We start from the raw sequence: 17,513 nt of genomic DNA on the forward strand, positions 1-17,513 counted from the left end.
CTAGTTCATTAATTGTATTTAAAAAAAATAAAACTTGTTATACTTACCCCCAGGGCCGGCTCCAGGTTTTTGTGGGCCCTGGGCGACAGAGTTTCAATGGGCCCCTTTAACACATACCATGATTCATGATGCACAGATACCGCAGAGAAATATATATATATATACTACAAGGCCAAGGATTTCACTTACTACATTACATGAGCGATATCCTCAGCGCACAGTGCAGACCGGACAGTATAGTCCTCCATACAGTATTATGGGCACCATATAATGCTCCATACAGGATACTGACCCCCTTATAATGCTCCATACAGGATACTGGTCCCCATATAACGCTCCATACAGGATACTGGTCCCCATATAACACTCCATACAGGATACTGGTCCCCATATAACGCTCCATACAGGATACTGGTCCCCATATAACACTGCATACAGAATACTGGCCCCCATATAACGCTCCATACAGAATACTGTCCCCCATATAACGCTCCATACAGAATACTGACCCCCATATAACGCTCCATACAGAATATTGGCCCCCATATAACGCTCCATGCAGGCTGTTCCCCCCTTATAATGCCCCATTACACGAGCGATATCTATTGTAAATTCTACAATAGCTCAGAAACCGGCGAATCCTCACAGCGCACAGTGCAGATCGGACAGTATAGTCCTCCATACAGTATTATGGGCACCATACAATGCTCCATACAGGATACTGACCCCCTTATAATGCTCCATACAGGATACTGGTCCCCATATATTGCTCCATACAGGATACTGGTCCCCATATAACGCTCAATACAGGATACTGGTCCCCATATAACACTGCATACAGGATACTGGCCCCCATAAAATGCTCCATACAGAATACTGGCCCCCATATAACGCTCCATACAGAATACTGACCCCCATCTAACGCTCCATACAGAATACTGACCGCCATATAACGCTCCATACAGAATATTGGCCCCCATGTAACGCTCCATGCAGGCTGTTCCCCCCCTTATAATGCCCCATGCAGGATGACACCCCCCCTTTTAATGCCCTATGCAGGATGTCACCTCTACCCCCCATAAAATGCCCCATGCAGGATGTCACCTCTCCCCCCCATATAATGCCCCTTGCAGGATGTCACTTCCCCCCTTTTCAATGCCCCATGCAGTATGCCAGACCACCACCACCCTTATAATGCCCCATGCAGGAGGTCACACACCCCCCCTCCTTATAATGCCCTATGCAGTATGTCACACACCCACCCTCCTTATAATGCCCCATGCAGGATGTCAATTCCCCCCTCCCCCTCTTATAATGCCCTATGCAGGATGTCACACCCCCTCCCTTATAATGCCCTATGCAGGATGTCACACCCCCCCTCCCGTGTAATGCCCCATGTAGGATGTCACTTCCCCCCTTCCCCTCTTATAATGCCCCATGCAGGATGTCACTTCCCCACTTCCCCTCTTATAATGCCCCATGCAGGATGTCACACTCCCCCCCACCCCCATATAATGCCCCATGCAGGATGTAACACTCCCCCCAACCCCATATAATGCCCCATGCTGGATGTCAATTCCCCCCTCCCCCTCTTATAATGCCCCATGCAGGATGTCACACCCCCTCCCTTATAATGCCCCACGCAGGACGTCACTTCCCCCCCTTCCCCTCTTATAATGTCCCATGCAGTATGTCACCCCCCCTCATATAATGCCCCATGCAGGATGTCACACCCCCCTCCCTTATAATGCCCCATGCAGGATGTCAATTCCCCCCTCCCCCTCTTATAATGCCCCATGCAGGATGTCACACCCCCTCCCTTATAATGCCCCACGCAGGACGTCACTTCCCCCCTTCCCCTCTTATAATGTCCCATGCAGTATGTCACCCCCCCTCATAATGCCCCATGCAGGATGTCACACCCCCTCCCTTATAATGCCCCATGCAGGATGTCACCCCCCCATATAATGCCCCATGCAGGATGTCACATCCCCCCTCCCTTATAATGCCCCATGCAGGATGTCACCCCCCCCATATAATGCCCCATGCAGGATGTCACATCCCCCCTCCCTTATAATGCCCCATGCAGGATGTCACTTCCCCCCTTCCCCTCTTATAATGCCCCATGCAGGATGCCACACTCCCCCCCCACCCCTATATAATGCCCCATGAAGGATGTAACACTCCTCCCCACCCCCATATAATGCCCCATGCAGGATGTCAATTCCCCCCTCCCCCTCTTATAATGCCCCATGCAGGATGTCACACCCCCCCCCTTATAATGCCCCATGCAGGATGTCACACCCCCTCCCTTACAATGCCCCACGCAGGACGTCACTTCCCCCCTTCCCCTCTTATAATGTCCCATGCAGAATGTCACACCCCCCCTCCCTTATAATGCTCCATGCAGGATGTCACACCCCCCTCCCTTATAATGCCCCATGCAGGATGTCACCCCCCCCATATAATACCCCATGCAGGAGCCCCACCATATAATGCCCCATGCCCCCATACATGAAAAAAATAAAAAAATCCAATACTCATCTCACTTCTTACCTGCTGCTGGCGCTGCTCCGGATTCAAGCGTCGTCCGCGTCTTCCCGCTCTGCACTGTGACAGGTCAGGAGAGAGCGCGCGCGGTGTAAAGACATCACCGCGCCCTCTGACCTGAGCCTTCACAGTTAGAAGACGCTGCGGAGGCACGGGGAGGGGTAAGTATTGTGCCGGCACCGTCACATGACCGCCCTGATGGCGGCCCTGCTGGAGGCTGGAGGGGCCCCCTCTCCCTCGGAGGCCCCCTTTCAATGAACCGGCTGCACGGGCGGTAGGTCCGCCCCTGCTCTTTTCTATTGCAGTGGGTATAGCCCTTAGTACCTTTCGTTTGCTTAACTGCATTGATATTTTACATAGGGCACTTCTGCACCTTTACATTGGTCACATGCCGTATTGCTAAACTTTTATTTATATATACATTCTATACTATATAGTTTTGGAATTATACCATATACCATACTATATAAATATGACTCCCTCTTTGACATATTGTCTTTAGTAAGCCTTAGGTGTGCACCCCTGTATCCTTGTAAATCCCCTTGTTGCCTTCCTGGTTTTTCAATAAAGTATATTTTTATTTTAGTATTTATTTTTATTGTTTATTCTGGAATTTTATGGTCAGTTTTCTTGTTCTCCTTCCTAAATCCCATTGAGAATCTGTGGCAAGACTTGAAAAATATTCACAGACGTTCTCCATCCAATCTCACTGAGCTAGAGCAAGTGTGCAAGGAAGAATGGGCAAAAATTTCAGCCTCTAGATGAGCAAAACTGGTAGAGACATACCCCAAACAACTTGCAGCAGTAGTTCCAGCGAAAGGTGGTCTTACAAAGTATTGACTCAGGGGGGTTGAATACATATGCACGTCACAATTTTCAGATTTATATTTTTTAAATATTTAGAAAGCCATGTATCATTTCCTTTATGCTTCACAAATACTTGTTACTTTATGTTGATATATCACAAAAAATCCCAATAATAAAACTTTTAAGTTTGTGAGTGTAACGTAAAAAAATATGTGGAAAATATGTATGAATACTTTTTCAAGGCACTGTATACTGTCATCATTATTCATGTAGTGTATTAAGTAAAACAAAATAATATAAAACAAGCACTTAACCAAGTCTTGGAAATAAATCTCAGTGTATGAGATTTTGCTGCTTTTTTCCTGCGAAAAAAATGCAGTGCACTACTGTACTAGTAAAGTAAATGAGATTCCTGAAATGTACTTGCTGTTTTTTTTTTCCTTGCAAATTTGAAGCAGTTACAAATCTCCAACATGTCAATTTTTTCAGATTTTTTCACTTATTTAAATGAGAAAAAAAAACACATAAAAACCGCGCATATTTTACACACCGTTTTTCCCTGCCAATACTCCAGTATTTGCAGCAGATTTGTCTACAGAGTAGTTTTTAATATAGTTAGTTTTATTCACAAAGAACACAGAAAAAATGTTACAAAAAAAAAGCAGCAAACCTGTTTGTTGCATTTTTTGCATTCGCATTGCTTTCTATGGGTTAAAAAAGCTGCAAAAACGCTGAAAGAATTGACATGCTGCAGATGTCAAAAACACTGCAATTCTCAAATTCACTCAGGAAAAAAAACAAGCGCGTCCTTCTCTTCTGCAGAATAAAAAACAGCAAAAAAATGTTGTGTTTGTGTCAGACATATACGTTAAAACTGCATGCAAACAGGTGCCTGATGGTATATACTTAACATATGTAATACGTTAATCTACAACTGTATACCCTTTTTACGAAAAAAATATAGATTTTTTTTTTTTTTGCAACTAATTGCAACCCACCCCTCCTTCACTTTGGTATCAACCCTGTGGGGAGAAGTACTAGATTCATTACAAACGTGCAGCTATACGTTTCAATAATGTCTCTCATTGAGAATAATGGCGAAAAAAAAACTTAAGTTTTTTATACGATTTTATTTCTTTTTAAAACAAAAATACATTGGCATTTACATTTTCTCTACGTTCAAAAAAAATGAAATACGAACTACAAAAAATAGTGAAAATGCTTTATTGTTTATACTCTTTTTGCCCATTTTAGTCTACAGGTAAAAATAGTGGAAAATCTAACTTTTAAACCACGAGCGTTAGAAACTCACCCTGTTGGCATCTCATCAGGGCGGCTTAGCTGAGGTGGACACTGGCATGCAGGGAATGCACTAAATAATTGTGAACCCAGCCTATGAGAATGATTGTCCGTATGCCCTACTAGGGTGGATATTACAAGCAGTTGTCAGTCAAGGCCTTTTTTTAAATTAGTAAAGATATATATTTTAGAAAAGCTTTACATATTTCAAAAGGTAAACTTCTTTGGGGGACCTCTTGGGCTATTGACTATGGCTCTGTTCACACCACATCTGAGATTTTCCCATGGTTGCTAGAATATAGGAATGTCAAGCCCTGTGTAAGGACAGGTAGCTGAGCATGCTACTCCTCATCACTGCAGCTGACCACCGGAGGACGAATGGAGGGGCCATCTTAACAATCCTGAAGATTTCATCAGTATAATGAATAATTGGAAAACACAATTAATACTATCAGTTTCCTTTACATATTCTTGACATAATCATATATATAAAAGGATTAAATGATTTCTTATAGTTCCGTGTTTGTCATTTTAGGACCAGTGCCTGTAATGAGCTCCCCTAGAACTCCAAGTCAGCATACAAGATTTCATCCAGAAACACTCCATTACCCGCCAGGAACTATGGTATGCCAACAAAATCCTTGTCCTTGTATACTTGTAACAGCCCCATATAGCGGGGTAAGGTCTGAGAGTCTCCCAGGGGTATACGTCCTCACTCAAGAATCAAGTCATCAGGCACTTAGTTTGGAACACACTCAGCATTTGTCAGTCTTCCCCTAGGAAGGTTCAGTACTTTAAACATTACAGAAATAGTTCCACCTCAGACTTCAAAGAGCGCACGTGACACACATAATTTGAAGGTCTCTTTTCTCCCTCCTGCTTGTCTGGGCCTCACTACTTTTCTTCCTTCCCGTCTCTGTTGCCTTGGGCCTATTTGCCCCAGATCACACAAGTTCAGGTCCACACCTTCACAATAGCTAGTTAGCGCCTGAACAATCAACCTATAGGGGTTTGCCCATGAACAAAGTACATTTTAATTAATAGATCTTGGAATATTAATAAGTCCCACAATTGAATGTGTTAAAAAATGTTCCTGTGCTGAGATAATCTTATAAATGTGCCCCTGCTGTGTACTGTGTAATGGCTGTGTCTGACCATACAGGGACATGGTCTGGGCAGGGGAGGAAGTAAAAGAGAGTATACAGACAGGACAGCAGGAGATCATAGCTGATTCTTTCTGTGAGGCAAAATATTTCACTACCTGTTTTTAAACATGTTTTACTTCAAAGAAAGAATCAGCTGTGATCTCCTGCTGTAATGTCTGTATACTCTCTTTTACTTCCTCCCCTGCCCAGGAGCTGTGGTATGATCAGACCAGGTTCCTGTACAGTCAGACACAGCCATTACACAGTACACAGCAAGGGCACATTTGTAAGATTATCTCAGTACAGGAACATTTTATTAACACATCCAATTGTGGAAATTATGGAAATTATTATTATTCAAGGATCTATCTATTAAAATGTTGATTAAAGGGAATCTGTCACTCCTTTGAGCTTTTTAAGTTATTAATATGGGCATACAGGTTGTATACTGCTGAGATTAGTCATACCTGTATGCCTCCTGGATAATGCCTTGTTCAGTAAAAGTCATCTTTTATAGCTTCGATCTTCCAGGCTATGGTGCGTACGCTGCTCAGAAGATAAGACTGCCTCCGGTCTTCATTATACAAGATTTCTCCTCCCCTTCTCTTCAGTTTCCCTTTCTTGTTATGTGCGCTGCCGGAAATCCCATGCCTGCGCATCCTGCCTGTCGTCTCTCCTCTGCACTGTTCTGCACTGTGGGGAATTCACCTTTACTGTGCACCGGAGATCACTGGGACCGGAAGTGACAGTGACTCTCCAGCGCCTGCGCACATAAAAATTGGAGACAGGGCCCACAGAAGGGTGGAACGGTGCAGATGAGAGACAGCAGGCAGAATGCACAGGAGCAGGATTTCCAGACGCGCACAGGACGTCAAAGGGAAACTGAAGAGAAGGGGAGGAGAAATCTTGTGTAATGAAGACCAGAGGCAGTCTTATCTTCCGGGCAGCGTACGCACCATAGCCTGGACATCATAGCTGTAAAAGATGATATTTACTGATCAAGGCATCATAGAGGAGGCATAAAGGTATGGCTAACTTCAGCTGTATATAACCTGTATGTCCATATTAATAACTCAAAAGGGTGACAGATTCCCTTTAAAATTAACTTTATTAGTAGGAAAACTTATTTAAATGCATGGTAATGGGGGTTAATTTGAGTGCCCTCTATGCCTACTCCTGCAGTCTCTCCCTTACGACTGTCGCTTTCCCCTTCTCTAAATAAAACCACGGGACTCTAGCCTAAGTTACATGGGCATGGCCAACCAGCTGTTGGCACCAAACACATGCCTTATATAAGCTCCCACAGTCTCTACCCATTGTAAAGTCAGGGCGTGGTGTCCCCAAGTCCCTCTGCTCGAACATGGGTCAGAGGACTCTACAGGACTATTGCCCTGTGCTGGCAAAACCCCTGACATGCTGCCCGGGGATGTGTGTGTATATACTGCATTTAATCAGAATTAACATTCATTAATGCTTACATATTCTTTTTGTCATCCAGGGACCTAACTATAGATTTCCTCCTCCTGCACCTCAATTTTTCCCAGGTAAATTACAAAATCTGTTCAAAAATGCATTAGCTCATTAAAAATTAATACTTTTTCCATCTATTTTTGCTTTAGCACATTTAGACTCTCACTTTTTTTAACTGGCATATTTGTGTCGCTTGGGATCAAAGTAGAGGGGTTAAATGACTCTTTAAATTTCAGGTTGTGCCATGGTTTTTTTGTCTGTGCCATCAACACATTATATAACAGCACAACAATTAGCTGGGAAAAAGCTCATCACAACATACTAATACATCAATGGGAGCAAAGGGTCATTTCATAAGGACCCTCCATGTCCATTAACCCTGTTTGGACAATGTGGTGCCCCTGAGGGTTCAGTCGCCACAGAGGTACTGCACCTCACCCAGAGGTGTGGTGTCTCCTTCTCTCAGGTAAGGAGAGAGTGCTGCCCGGAACCCCAACACCTGCATCCAACACTACACTGCTCCAGGCCGGCAGGAAGGGCAAGACGCAATGTGTTTCCTGCTGAACCCTGTCCCTGGCTGGAGTGGGGGGAACCAAAGGTAGGGGGAACCAGTAGTGGGTGTGGGTGGAGGAAGTAGTTTAAGGGAGCACTTTGGTAGGAGAGATAAATAGGGAAGACATCTTAGGGTGGCAGGACAGTTCAGGTCAGAACAGTAGGGCAGTTCAGAAGAACAGTCCGGAAGCAGAGTCTCAGTAGGAGCTCTGCTCCACAAGTAGGGGCCTAGTGATATAGGCCCAGGAGGGGAGCAGAGGAGTAGGCTCCATTCTAAGAAGGGATCCCAGGGGGTACGGCGAGTGCAGGAAGGCACCCATACACCCCGAATCTGTCAGAAGACAGAGGGATCGTAGGCCGCAAGAAGGGGACCGGCCCCTGGCCCAGTCGTGTACTTCAAGTCCTGGCTGGAAAAACCGGAGGCTTCTGGCTTATATAGTCAGTTGCCGAAGCCGCATTCTAATCCCCAGGAGGGTCAAGCAGGTCCAGGAACTCCGACTCACAGGAGGGACTTCAGAGCACCCGAGTGGGATTGAGAGTGGGCAGCGCAGGGCAGGAGGGAGAAAGACCCAGCGTGAAGTCGGTCTAGCTAGGAACACAAGAAAGTGGGGTTCTGTCCGGTACTCCTAATCTGCCTGAGGAAGTGCTGAACCCCTGCCTGGTGAACGCAACGCGACGTGGGAGGCTAGCACCCGTACGGTGCACCAGTGGAACTGTCATAAAAACTGTGAGTAAAGACTCGGATTACCGCACCGCACTGCCTCCGTCCATTCTTTATCTGCGCCACCTTTCCCTCACTGCATTACAACGCCCAGCGCAACCACCATCTTCCTACACTGCTCTGGAGCTAGCTCTACCTGTGGAGAGCCACACCATCCCTGCTGCTGTAACACCAGCTCCAGAGGACTGCTCCGCAGCGGCGGCACCCCTTGGCCACATTCCACAGGTGGCGTCACGAACAATCCCAAAAATCCCCCTATAAACTATTCCCCCTTTTGCACTGACCGCCCTGGGTCACGGACCGAGCCAGCCACCGTGATACTCCCCTACCGGCATAAGCAGGGGCCCGGCTGCCGAGTACCCCACGGCCCCGGGGGCGCGTCAACAACATAGAGACCTGTAGCGTGATCCAGTAGCTAAAGGTTGGAATCACCCCTTTAAGACCACGCACTCATCTGCATTTAAAAAATCGCTCCACATGTCATGCGAGTGCTATACAAATGTGCGATTTTTTTTTCTCACCTAGCATCCGTATGCAATGAGTTTTTTTTCTCTGCAACTATTATTCTATAATGATTTACAATGTTCTATGTTACAGAATGGTAAAGTATCCGTAAAAATTGGACGGCATATGGATGGTCCGTGTGTTGTCAATTTTTTTCCACACCCATTGACTTGCATTGGCAAGGCTCGTCTGATATACGAGGCCACTCGCAGCATGCTGCAATTTTTCTTCTCGCCAGATTCAAGCTGAGAAAAAATCTCAGATGAACAATGCCTAAATGAATAACATTGGTAAAAGTGCAATCCGATTTTTTATCGGATTGCACTCGTCCGATTTATACGCAGAATATCCTGTTGCTCGCTAGTCAGGACCCTGTGTGCAGTGGTGCCCGGAAGTGTCGAGGACACAGGAGCACATAGCAGTAATTAAACAGTGGGGTCTGGTCCGGGGATGAACGTCTTGGGGTCTGGGCTTTGGATTAGTTTTATGGGTCTGGTCAGTGGTCTGTATTTAGTGATTTGGTCTGGGAGCTGAATTAAAGATTCTGAAATCATTTTGGGGCCCGGGGTCTGAATTTATGTTAGGGTCTTGTCTAGTATTCTAATTTATGTAGGGGGTGAGAATAAATGTTGACATTTTCCTTTTAGGTACCTAAACAAGGGGCATGACACAATATTGTATATTAATATGGCACTAAACATGCCCCTAGCTAAATTCTCAGCTTAAGGCCACGGCCCCACTATCAGTATTTGGTCGGTATTTTTTCTCAGGAGTGGGAGCCAAAACCAGGAGTGGGTGATAAATACAGAAGTGGTGAACTGTTTCTATTATACTTTTCCTCTGGTTTTGGCTTACAGATACTGATGAGAAATACTCACCAAATACAGAACGTGTGAACATGGCCTGAAAATGTGAATACTTTATGAAATAATCACATCCATTATGTGCTTTTTTTCAGGTGATCCTCAAGTTTGGTATCAACAGTTTCATAGATATCCAACACCTCAACCAGTAAGTTACCTAAGCAAGAAATAATAATAGTTTGCCTTTAAGGTGGCAGAGTCCTCCAATAACAGTACTGCTAAGCAATGTGTTAACCCTAATTCTAGTCCTTTGAATAATTTGAATATGTTCAATTCTATAGTAATTATACAACACTTAAAGGGAAAGTGTCATCAGAAAATGACATTCTTTAAAGCACCACTCCAGTGTTTTGGGTATTTCTTTCTGTGCTGGAGTGGTGCTACTAAACTAAGATCCCTGCCCCCGGTCTTATACTCGTCCTCCGGCGTCTTCACCTTTTTTTGGAACTGCTCCGGTTCTGTGGCGCCATCTTGTGACCGCAGTTTTTGACTAGCCAGAAGTCAGAACCTACAGTACGTTACAAGCTCTGAATGCAAGTCTATGAGAGCACGAACGAGGCCAGAAAGTGGCTCTCATTGACTTGCATTGAGTTGTGACCTCCGGCTCGTTCCATGAAACACTGGAGCAATCCAGCAGGTCACAAACTGTCAGAGACCAATGAGAGCAGCGGTGATAGATGATGAAGACGGCGGCAGGTAAGTATTAGACTAGGCTCAGGGACCTTCCGTTAGAAACACCACTCCAGCACTGAAATAAAAAAAAACTCTAGAGTGGTGCTTTAAATCAGATATCTTACCGTTTTCACACAGGCCACTCAGCCTAATACTAGATTTCTACTTCCTGTCCTGTTCAGGAAGTATGGGGCTGCTGATATAGAGAGCAAGACGCTGTACTCAGCTAGGTCCTTCAGTCTTGTATACAGACTATGGAGTGGCAGTGCACATGCATGACCACCGCTTTCATCTCTTTTGCAGATAGGCAATAAGTTGTAATTTTCAGACAACTTCTTTAAAGTTGGAGAAATTAAACCTTTACCAATGTCTTGAAGAAAGGTGACAGACCCTCCCGTTTTCCTCTGACATCACCACTTCTGATCTGGTGGTGGATCTGGCGTGGTAAAACAGACATTTTTAGTGAATGGAGCAGTTCCTTCACAATGTTTTGTCAGGGGTGGCATTCTGCAAAGTGAAAGGTGCTTTCATATTAGACATCACTGGAAATCCCAAAGGTTAGGATCTCACTGTTAAAGGGAATCAGTCAACATAATGTAGGGACTGAGAACCTGATTCCGGCAAAGTATCACTTACTAGGCTGTGTGTAGCTGTTTCAATAAAATCAGTGTTTTATCAGAGGAGATTATAACTATAGGACTAGCTGCCTTATGCCTCCTAGTCAACTGTTTTGGCATTCTGAGCACTGCTAGATCTGCAGCAGAGAAAACTGTGATTGTATCAAAATGATAACAAGCAGCGCAGTAAGTGACACATCACTGGAATCAGGATATCAGCCACTACATCATGCTGCTCTTGAATTACATAGCACACGGGTGACAGATTCCCTTTAAAGGGAACCTGTCATGTGGAAAAATGCTATGAACCTGCAGATATGGGGTTAATCTGCAGGTTAATAGCATTCCGAACTTGACCGGTGCCTGCACTCAGGAGTTCTGCTGCCTAGAGGAAATGAACTTTATTCCTCCCAGCAGTGTTCGGGTTTCAGTCACTGGCGTGGCACAGGCGTGGTTTCAGTCACAGAGTGGTGACTGAACCTGCACTGGCGCTGCCTCTATGACTGAAATCCAAAAGCTGCCTGTGGGGAATAAAGTTAATTTCCTCTAGGCAGCAGGGATCTAAGTGGGGGTGCCGGGCAGGTTCAGAACGCTATTAACCTGCAGATTAACCTTATAGCTGCAGGTTAAAAGCATTTTTTCACGTGACAAGTTGCCTTTAAGACATTGATGACCTATCTAATAAATATTCCAGGTGACAAGTTGCCTTTAAGACATTGATGACCTATCTAATAAATATTCCAATAATGTCAGTTGTGGGAAAAGCCATTTAATTTCTTTTAGTGTGTGACTGGTGAGTGATGGTGCTTTGCCAGTCAGCTGCAATTCTTTTGATGACCACTGTTGCAGCCAATTCATGTAAATGTGCCCCAATGTGGTAAAACATTGCAACGCAGAGAAATAAGTGTGGCTGAAGGCGTCATCCACAATGTGCTTAAACGGGCAGTCACAAAGCCATTTTCTTTTTAGTAGATCAAAAACTGGCAGTGTTTTTCTCATGTGTCATCCATGTTTCCTTTGTGGTTTTTCTCCTTTGTTTTCTTATAAAAAGAGAAGGTTCACTGATTGACCCTTTGTTACTTAACAATGGATCATTTAAAAACAGATTAAAAACAGGGAAAATGGATGTCTTCTAGACTAGAATGGCTGAGTCTAATCCGTAAAAACAGATGAGAACCAGACATGCGCGGAGTTAAGCAGAATGGAGGCACAGATCAGTTAAAAAGCAAATGTTTCATCAAATATTAGGAATCAGCGTGCTGTCCATTTTAACCCCTGACCGACATATGACGTACTGAATTTCTATTTCTTCCTGGTGCATAACTTTGGAGCGGAGGGGCACAGAAGAGAAAGAAAAACTGTTCTAGGATCAGTGGAGCGGTGGCAATGAGAAGCTGCTCAGTTTACAATGAAAAAATCTAGAGGCTATCAAAGATCTATTCTCATATCAGAAGAGCTCCTCTTCACAGTACTGATCTATAGTACAGTGTCAGGTGGGCATGGCCAGCTGGATGTAAACCAGACAGATTCCATTCACTGATAAAATTTTCCAATTGCTAAGTAATTAATAATCTAAATGATAAAGTTGTAGAATTTTTCATTGGGTTTTGTTCACATTTTGAAGTTTTGGTGCAATACAAATTCAAAGCTTTTTACTATTCTTGTTTGTATTCTCACAATATACAATGATAGGATTGGTGAAATCACCTTTTAGGGCTCTTTCAGACATCCGTGATCATTGGTCCGATCTCGGATCGCAATGTACAGACTAGCCGCGCGTCTCCCGACACGAGCGCGGCAGCTCCGTATATTTCTATGAGGCTGTCACGTTCGGCTCAGGAGGCACACGGTCACTCCGTGCATTGCGATCTGAGATCAGACCGATGATCACAAACATCTGAAAGAGTCCTTACATAGTGTAAACACTTTTTTGAGTTATGTTTTTTGTGTGTTGTTGAACTGTTGTTTTTTTGCTATGGACTTCCATTTGGAGGCTGAAAAAGGGCATGTAAAATACACAACTGTGTTATTAAATGCAGAATTCTGCGCTAAAAAAATGCATTTAAAGAATGCTGCGTAAAATCTACACCACAAACACATAAAAAAGGGAAAGAGGCATAAAAAAGGCAGCAAAAAAGACAATAAGCAGAGCGGATTGCTATTGTGTGTTGTGGACACCTGCAGAAAAAAAAACGCAAAAGAAAAAAGCAGTGTGCACATAGCCTTATACAGCTTTATATAAAAACTGAAATCCAATTTAAAGGATTAGGGTCCTACTCACATCCACCTGCTTACTAAATTAGTCCAGCAGGTGGCGCAGTAGAGAACAATCCCTCATTGTGCTTCAGAGACCCTGTAATGCAGAACACTTAACTCATGACAGACGCACTTGAAGGGGACTTTTTTATTCATTACACTCTTAGCTAACAGAACTCTTTGAGCAATCTAAACTGTATATAATATTTGCTACTGCCTGCGTAAGTTAAAATTACTGTGGGCTCAATAGTGCTAGTGGACTGCCGAGCAGCTAGACTGACAGCGATCTGAAGCACACTAGAGCATATTATGGGATACTTCTATAATAAAGATTTACAGCACAGTAATGGGGCACCCTGGCTTTTGCTGTGCAGAGAACTACCATGACAAAGGCTATACGGCGAAACGCATAGATTTTGCTAATCTTATGTGGATTTGCCTCTAATACAATGCATTCATTTTAATTTTCCAAATAAACTTGGACGTTTTATACTTACTCTTCTTTTAACTAGGAACTGCAGAAAGGCCCCATTCAAGTGAAACTGTAACAATACAAGTATTCCTGATAGTTTTGCTGTGTAGACTGGAGCAGAATTTACATTGTCGTTAAGTACATAGCTGCCCTCCTTGCCCTGTTAAAGGGGTTGTCCAGTCTTAGGACAAAAGTCTGCAATCAGTCTATGTGCAGAATCCTGACAGTGTGCGGTGTGAATTCCTTGTATTCCCCATACAAGTCGGCAGTCACATATACAGTCATGGCGAAAAGTGTTGGCACCCTTGAAAATGAAGTATTTCTCCCAGAAAATGTTTGTAATTACACATGTTTTGTTATACACTTTTTTATTTCCTATGTATGTATTGGAACAACTCAAAAAACGGAGAAAAAAAGGCAAAATGCACATAATTTCACACTAAACTCCAAAAATTGTTGCGACCTTTCCAAAATTATGTGCAAACAACTTTGTTTTAAGCATGTGATGCTTGTTCAGACTCACCTGTGGCAAGTAACAGGTGTGGGCAATGTGAAAATCACATCTGAAACCAGATAAAAAGGGGAGACGTTGACTCAGTCTTTGCATTGTGTGTTAGTGTTTGCCACACTAAGCATGGAGAACAGAAAGAGGATAAGAGAATTGTCTGAGGACTAAGTAGAGGTGAAATGAAAGAAGCCAGATGAGTCTAGTCACTTTGTGAAGTATGCATATTGCACACATGTAGTCATACGACTGCTGACTAACATGGGGATTACTGGGTAATTCTGACAGCATGTGCACTGCTCTCTATCACAATTCAGTAGTCTACAGCGCATAGCGTGGCTGAAAACTTTAGTCTGAAGCCTGGACAACCCTTTTAATTGGTGAATTAATGGGAGTCTAAAAGGTTTTATCAATCACGAATCAAAAAAGAAATGGCATATCTCAGGGATATGCTTTTACATTATAAGATGGAAATAACGCTTTAAGTATAATGCTCATTTGTCTATAAGCATAATTTCGGAAATGTTTTTTATTTCTCTTTTCAGTACTCGAATATTCAGCAACCTATGCAATCTAAATGTAAGTATATTTCACTAACTATACTCAGGCTTAAAATAATGTCCAGTGGCAAACCTTAGAATAATCAAGAAATAATCTCTATGTATATGGAGACAATATATTATACAGAGGTGTAGAATTGGTGAGGTATCAAACCAGTAGAGTGACACGTAATCTATGGAGGAGTGTAAATATCTACAAAGTCTGGTTATGCATGGCACGTGGACTAAGATTTTGTGACATAGGTCCTCTTAGCGGGAACCTGTCATCAGGGTTTTCTACCCCAAACTAATGTCATCTATGTGCATTCGCTGTAATGCCAATTACATTCATACCTTTATTTTAGAATCTGGGTTGACATTTTAGAGAATTTTTGGGGTTGAATAGTTATGCATATAAGCTACAAGTTCAGTGTGCGGACCCTGCACTTACAGCTCTGCTGCCTGTCTCCCCTATTCCCCACCTGCTGCCAGTCTCCTGTCAGTGATTGACAGGTCATTCTTCTTTAAGTGACCTGCCTCTCCCACCTGAGGTCTAATGCAAGTGCCGTCATTCCCTAGGGTGGTGCGAGCACAGGAAGATCCTCATGAAGAAGTCAGTGAATGTCTGTTGTTTGTAGATCACTCCAAGGGTTAACATTTCTTCTTTTGGAGAGTGACATGCCAAGACAGGCATGCCAATGTGAGGAGACTTAAGCCTTGCAATGCTCCTCTGGGAAATTAAATATGCAAATTGCCTCTTCAGAGAGGAGGACTAGAACTCTAGCGCCACCTATTGGAAGTAGCAATCCTAAATGTCAACATCAACCCTTTAAGGAACTTAGCCAAACCAGATCTCACACTTTGCACAAATGAGGGGCAGCAACCCGACAGTGTCTGCAAATATGGATTCTGGTTTGGCCTTTATCCTAAGTCATGTCGATAGGGCTGATATTGACTTTGAGGATTTCTACTTCCAATAGGTGGCACTAGAGTTCTAGTCCTCTTCCTCTCTGAAGAAGCAATTTGCATAAATCACGCCTGACACTGACTTCACACCTGCTGCTCATTTCCACATCAGTTGTCCTAATGAAGAACATGGTCAGTGGCTGGTGGGATCTATAAAGCATGCAGATCATGGCAGACATTGACAGTTGTCTTCATCAGGACCTTACTGCGCATGGACTGCCCTGAAGAATGACAGCACTTGTACTAGATCTCGGAGAGAGATGCAAATCACTAATAGAAAAGTGACCTGTCAAAATCTTACCACTTTTTCTGTTTTGACGCCAGTTTCTCCCAGCTTGGACAAAATGGGTCGAGCTGGGGCGGGATGGGGGTGTGCTAGGGGCGTAATTACCTGGGCATCTAATTTATGACAAGCTGTGATGTTCTTCAGGAAGTGGAGTAATATTTCTGGCAGGGCGCATGGATGCGCACCCCGGTTGTCAGACGCTCCTGATTCATTAAGAGGTGTGCAGTTCTTAATGAATCAGGAGACTGACTCCAACACGCCCCCTCATGAAAACCGGCGAGAAAATCACCGGTTTTGATGAATCAGGGCCTTAGTTTTTAAACCATACCTATGTGAGGGGGAAATTCAATAGTCTACTGTTGTGAGCTCCATATAATGGGTGCTGCACGGGAAGTCATGCAGTCAGTGTGTAGATGTAATATGAAAGCATGAGGGTGGCAAGTCAATGGCTGAGCCAAAAGGGTTGGTAGATGAAGATACAGAGGCACATGAAGCGGCCATCTTGAATGGGAACAGCCATGCTTAATGGCGTTATCCAGGTTTGGCACAAAAGTCTGTAGCCATTCTATGTGACTGCAGACTTGTGAATACTCTCAGCACAACCAGCGCGTGTTGTCAAGATTCTCCGGTGCCGGCAGAGGGCGGTCATATGACCACAAGTATACAATATGAATACTCCCAGCCACATTATGTGTGGCCTTGCTCAATACAAGTGGATTGAGTGAAGCTGCGCACATCTAGTCAGAATGTGGCCGGACATATGCATACTTGCAGTCACATGACCACCCGGTCTCGGCACCAGAGAATCCTGACAGCACGCGCCACATGCACTGTGAGGATTCACAAGTCCAATCACAGAGTGGCTACAGACTTTCATGACAAACCTGGACAATCCCTTTAACCCTAGAACGCATACCTGGGGCCTCGCAGGCCCGCTCTGTTAATTGTTTTCTATTTTCTGCAAGATTACTTTAGTTAGAATTTTGAAACTCTAGGTCAGGGGTCTCAAACTCGGCTGGGTATATGGGCCGCACATGGAAAAAATTTGAATTTGGGGGGCCGCATTCTTTGTTCAATGTGACATTTTTAGTGATACCATTTTTTTTGTATACACCTTTTGAACATTTTTGCCGTGTTTATTTTTTTATGGCTTGGGTCGTTATGGATGTGGCGATAATAAACGTGCACTTTTTTGTGTTTACTTTAGTTTACATATAAAACAGAATTTTTAGTGCCCAATATTTTTTCATGCTTTATTTTATTTTTTATTTTTTTTACAATTTTATTTC

General features: G+C 43.8%; 1 protein-coding gene and 1 long non-coding RNA gene across 3 annotated transcripts in view; one reads left to right on the plus strand and one right to left on the minus strand.

Annotated features, from left to right (window-relative positions):
• The window catches only part of LOC141256225 (uncharacterized), a 320,798-nt gene that overhangs the window by 192,993 nt on the left and 110,292 nt on the right, over nucleotides 1–17,513 (minus strand). The gene's annotated exons all lie outside the window — the stretch shown is intronic.
• RIPK3 (receptor interacting serine/threonine kinase 3) overlaps nucleotides 1–17,513 on the plus strand; it is a 74,238-nt gene that overhangs the window by 44,725 nt on the left and 12,000 nt on the right. For both annotated transcript variants that reach the window (XM_073671150.1, XM_073671151.1), the window contains 4 exons: nucleotides 5,192–5,280; nucleotides 7,300–7,345; nucleotides 10,007–10,059; nucleotides 14,979–15,012. In XM_073671150.1, coding sequence (XP_073527251.1) covers nucleotides 5,192–5,280; nucleotides 7,300–7,345; nucleotides 10,007–10,059; nucleotides 14,979–15,012 — 222 coding nt within the window. The remainder of the gene's footprint in view (nucleotides 1–5,191; nucleotides 5,281–7,299; nucleotides 7,346–10,006; nucleotides 10,060–14,978; nucleotides 15,013–17,513) is intronic.

The sequence above is a fragment of the Phyllobates terribilis genome, unplaced genomic scaffold, assembly GCF_046119375.1.
Source record: "Phyllobates terribilis strain yellow unplaced genomic scaffold, ASM4611937v1 Scaffold_1__5_contigs__length_1240528914, whole genome shotgun sequence".
Taxonomy (NCBI): domain Eukaryota; kingdom Metazoa; phylum Chordata; class Amphibia; order Anura; family Dendrobatidae; genus Phyllobates; species Phyllobates terribilis.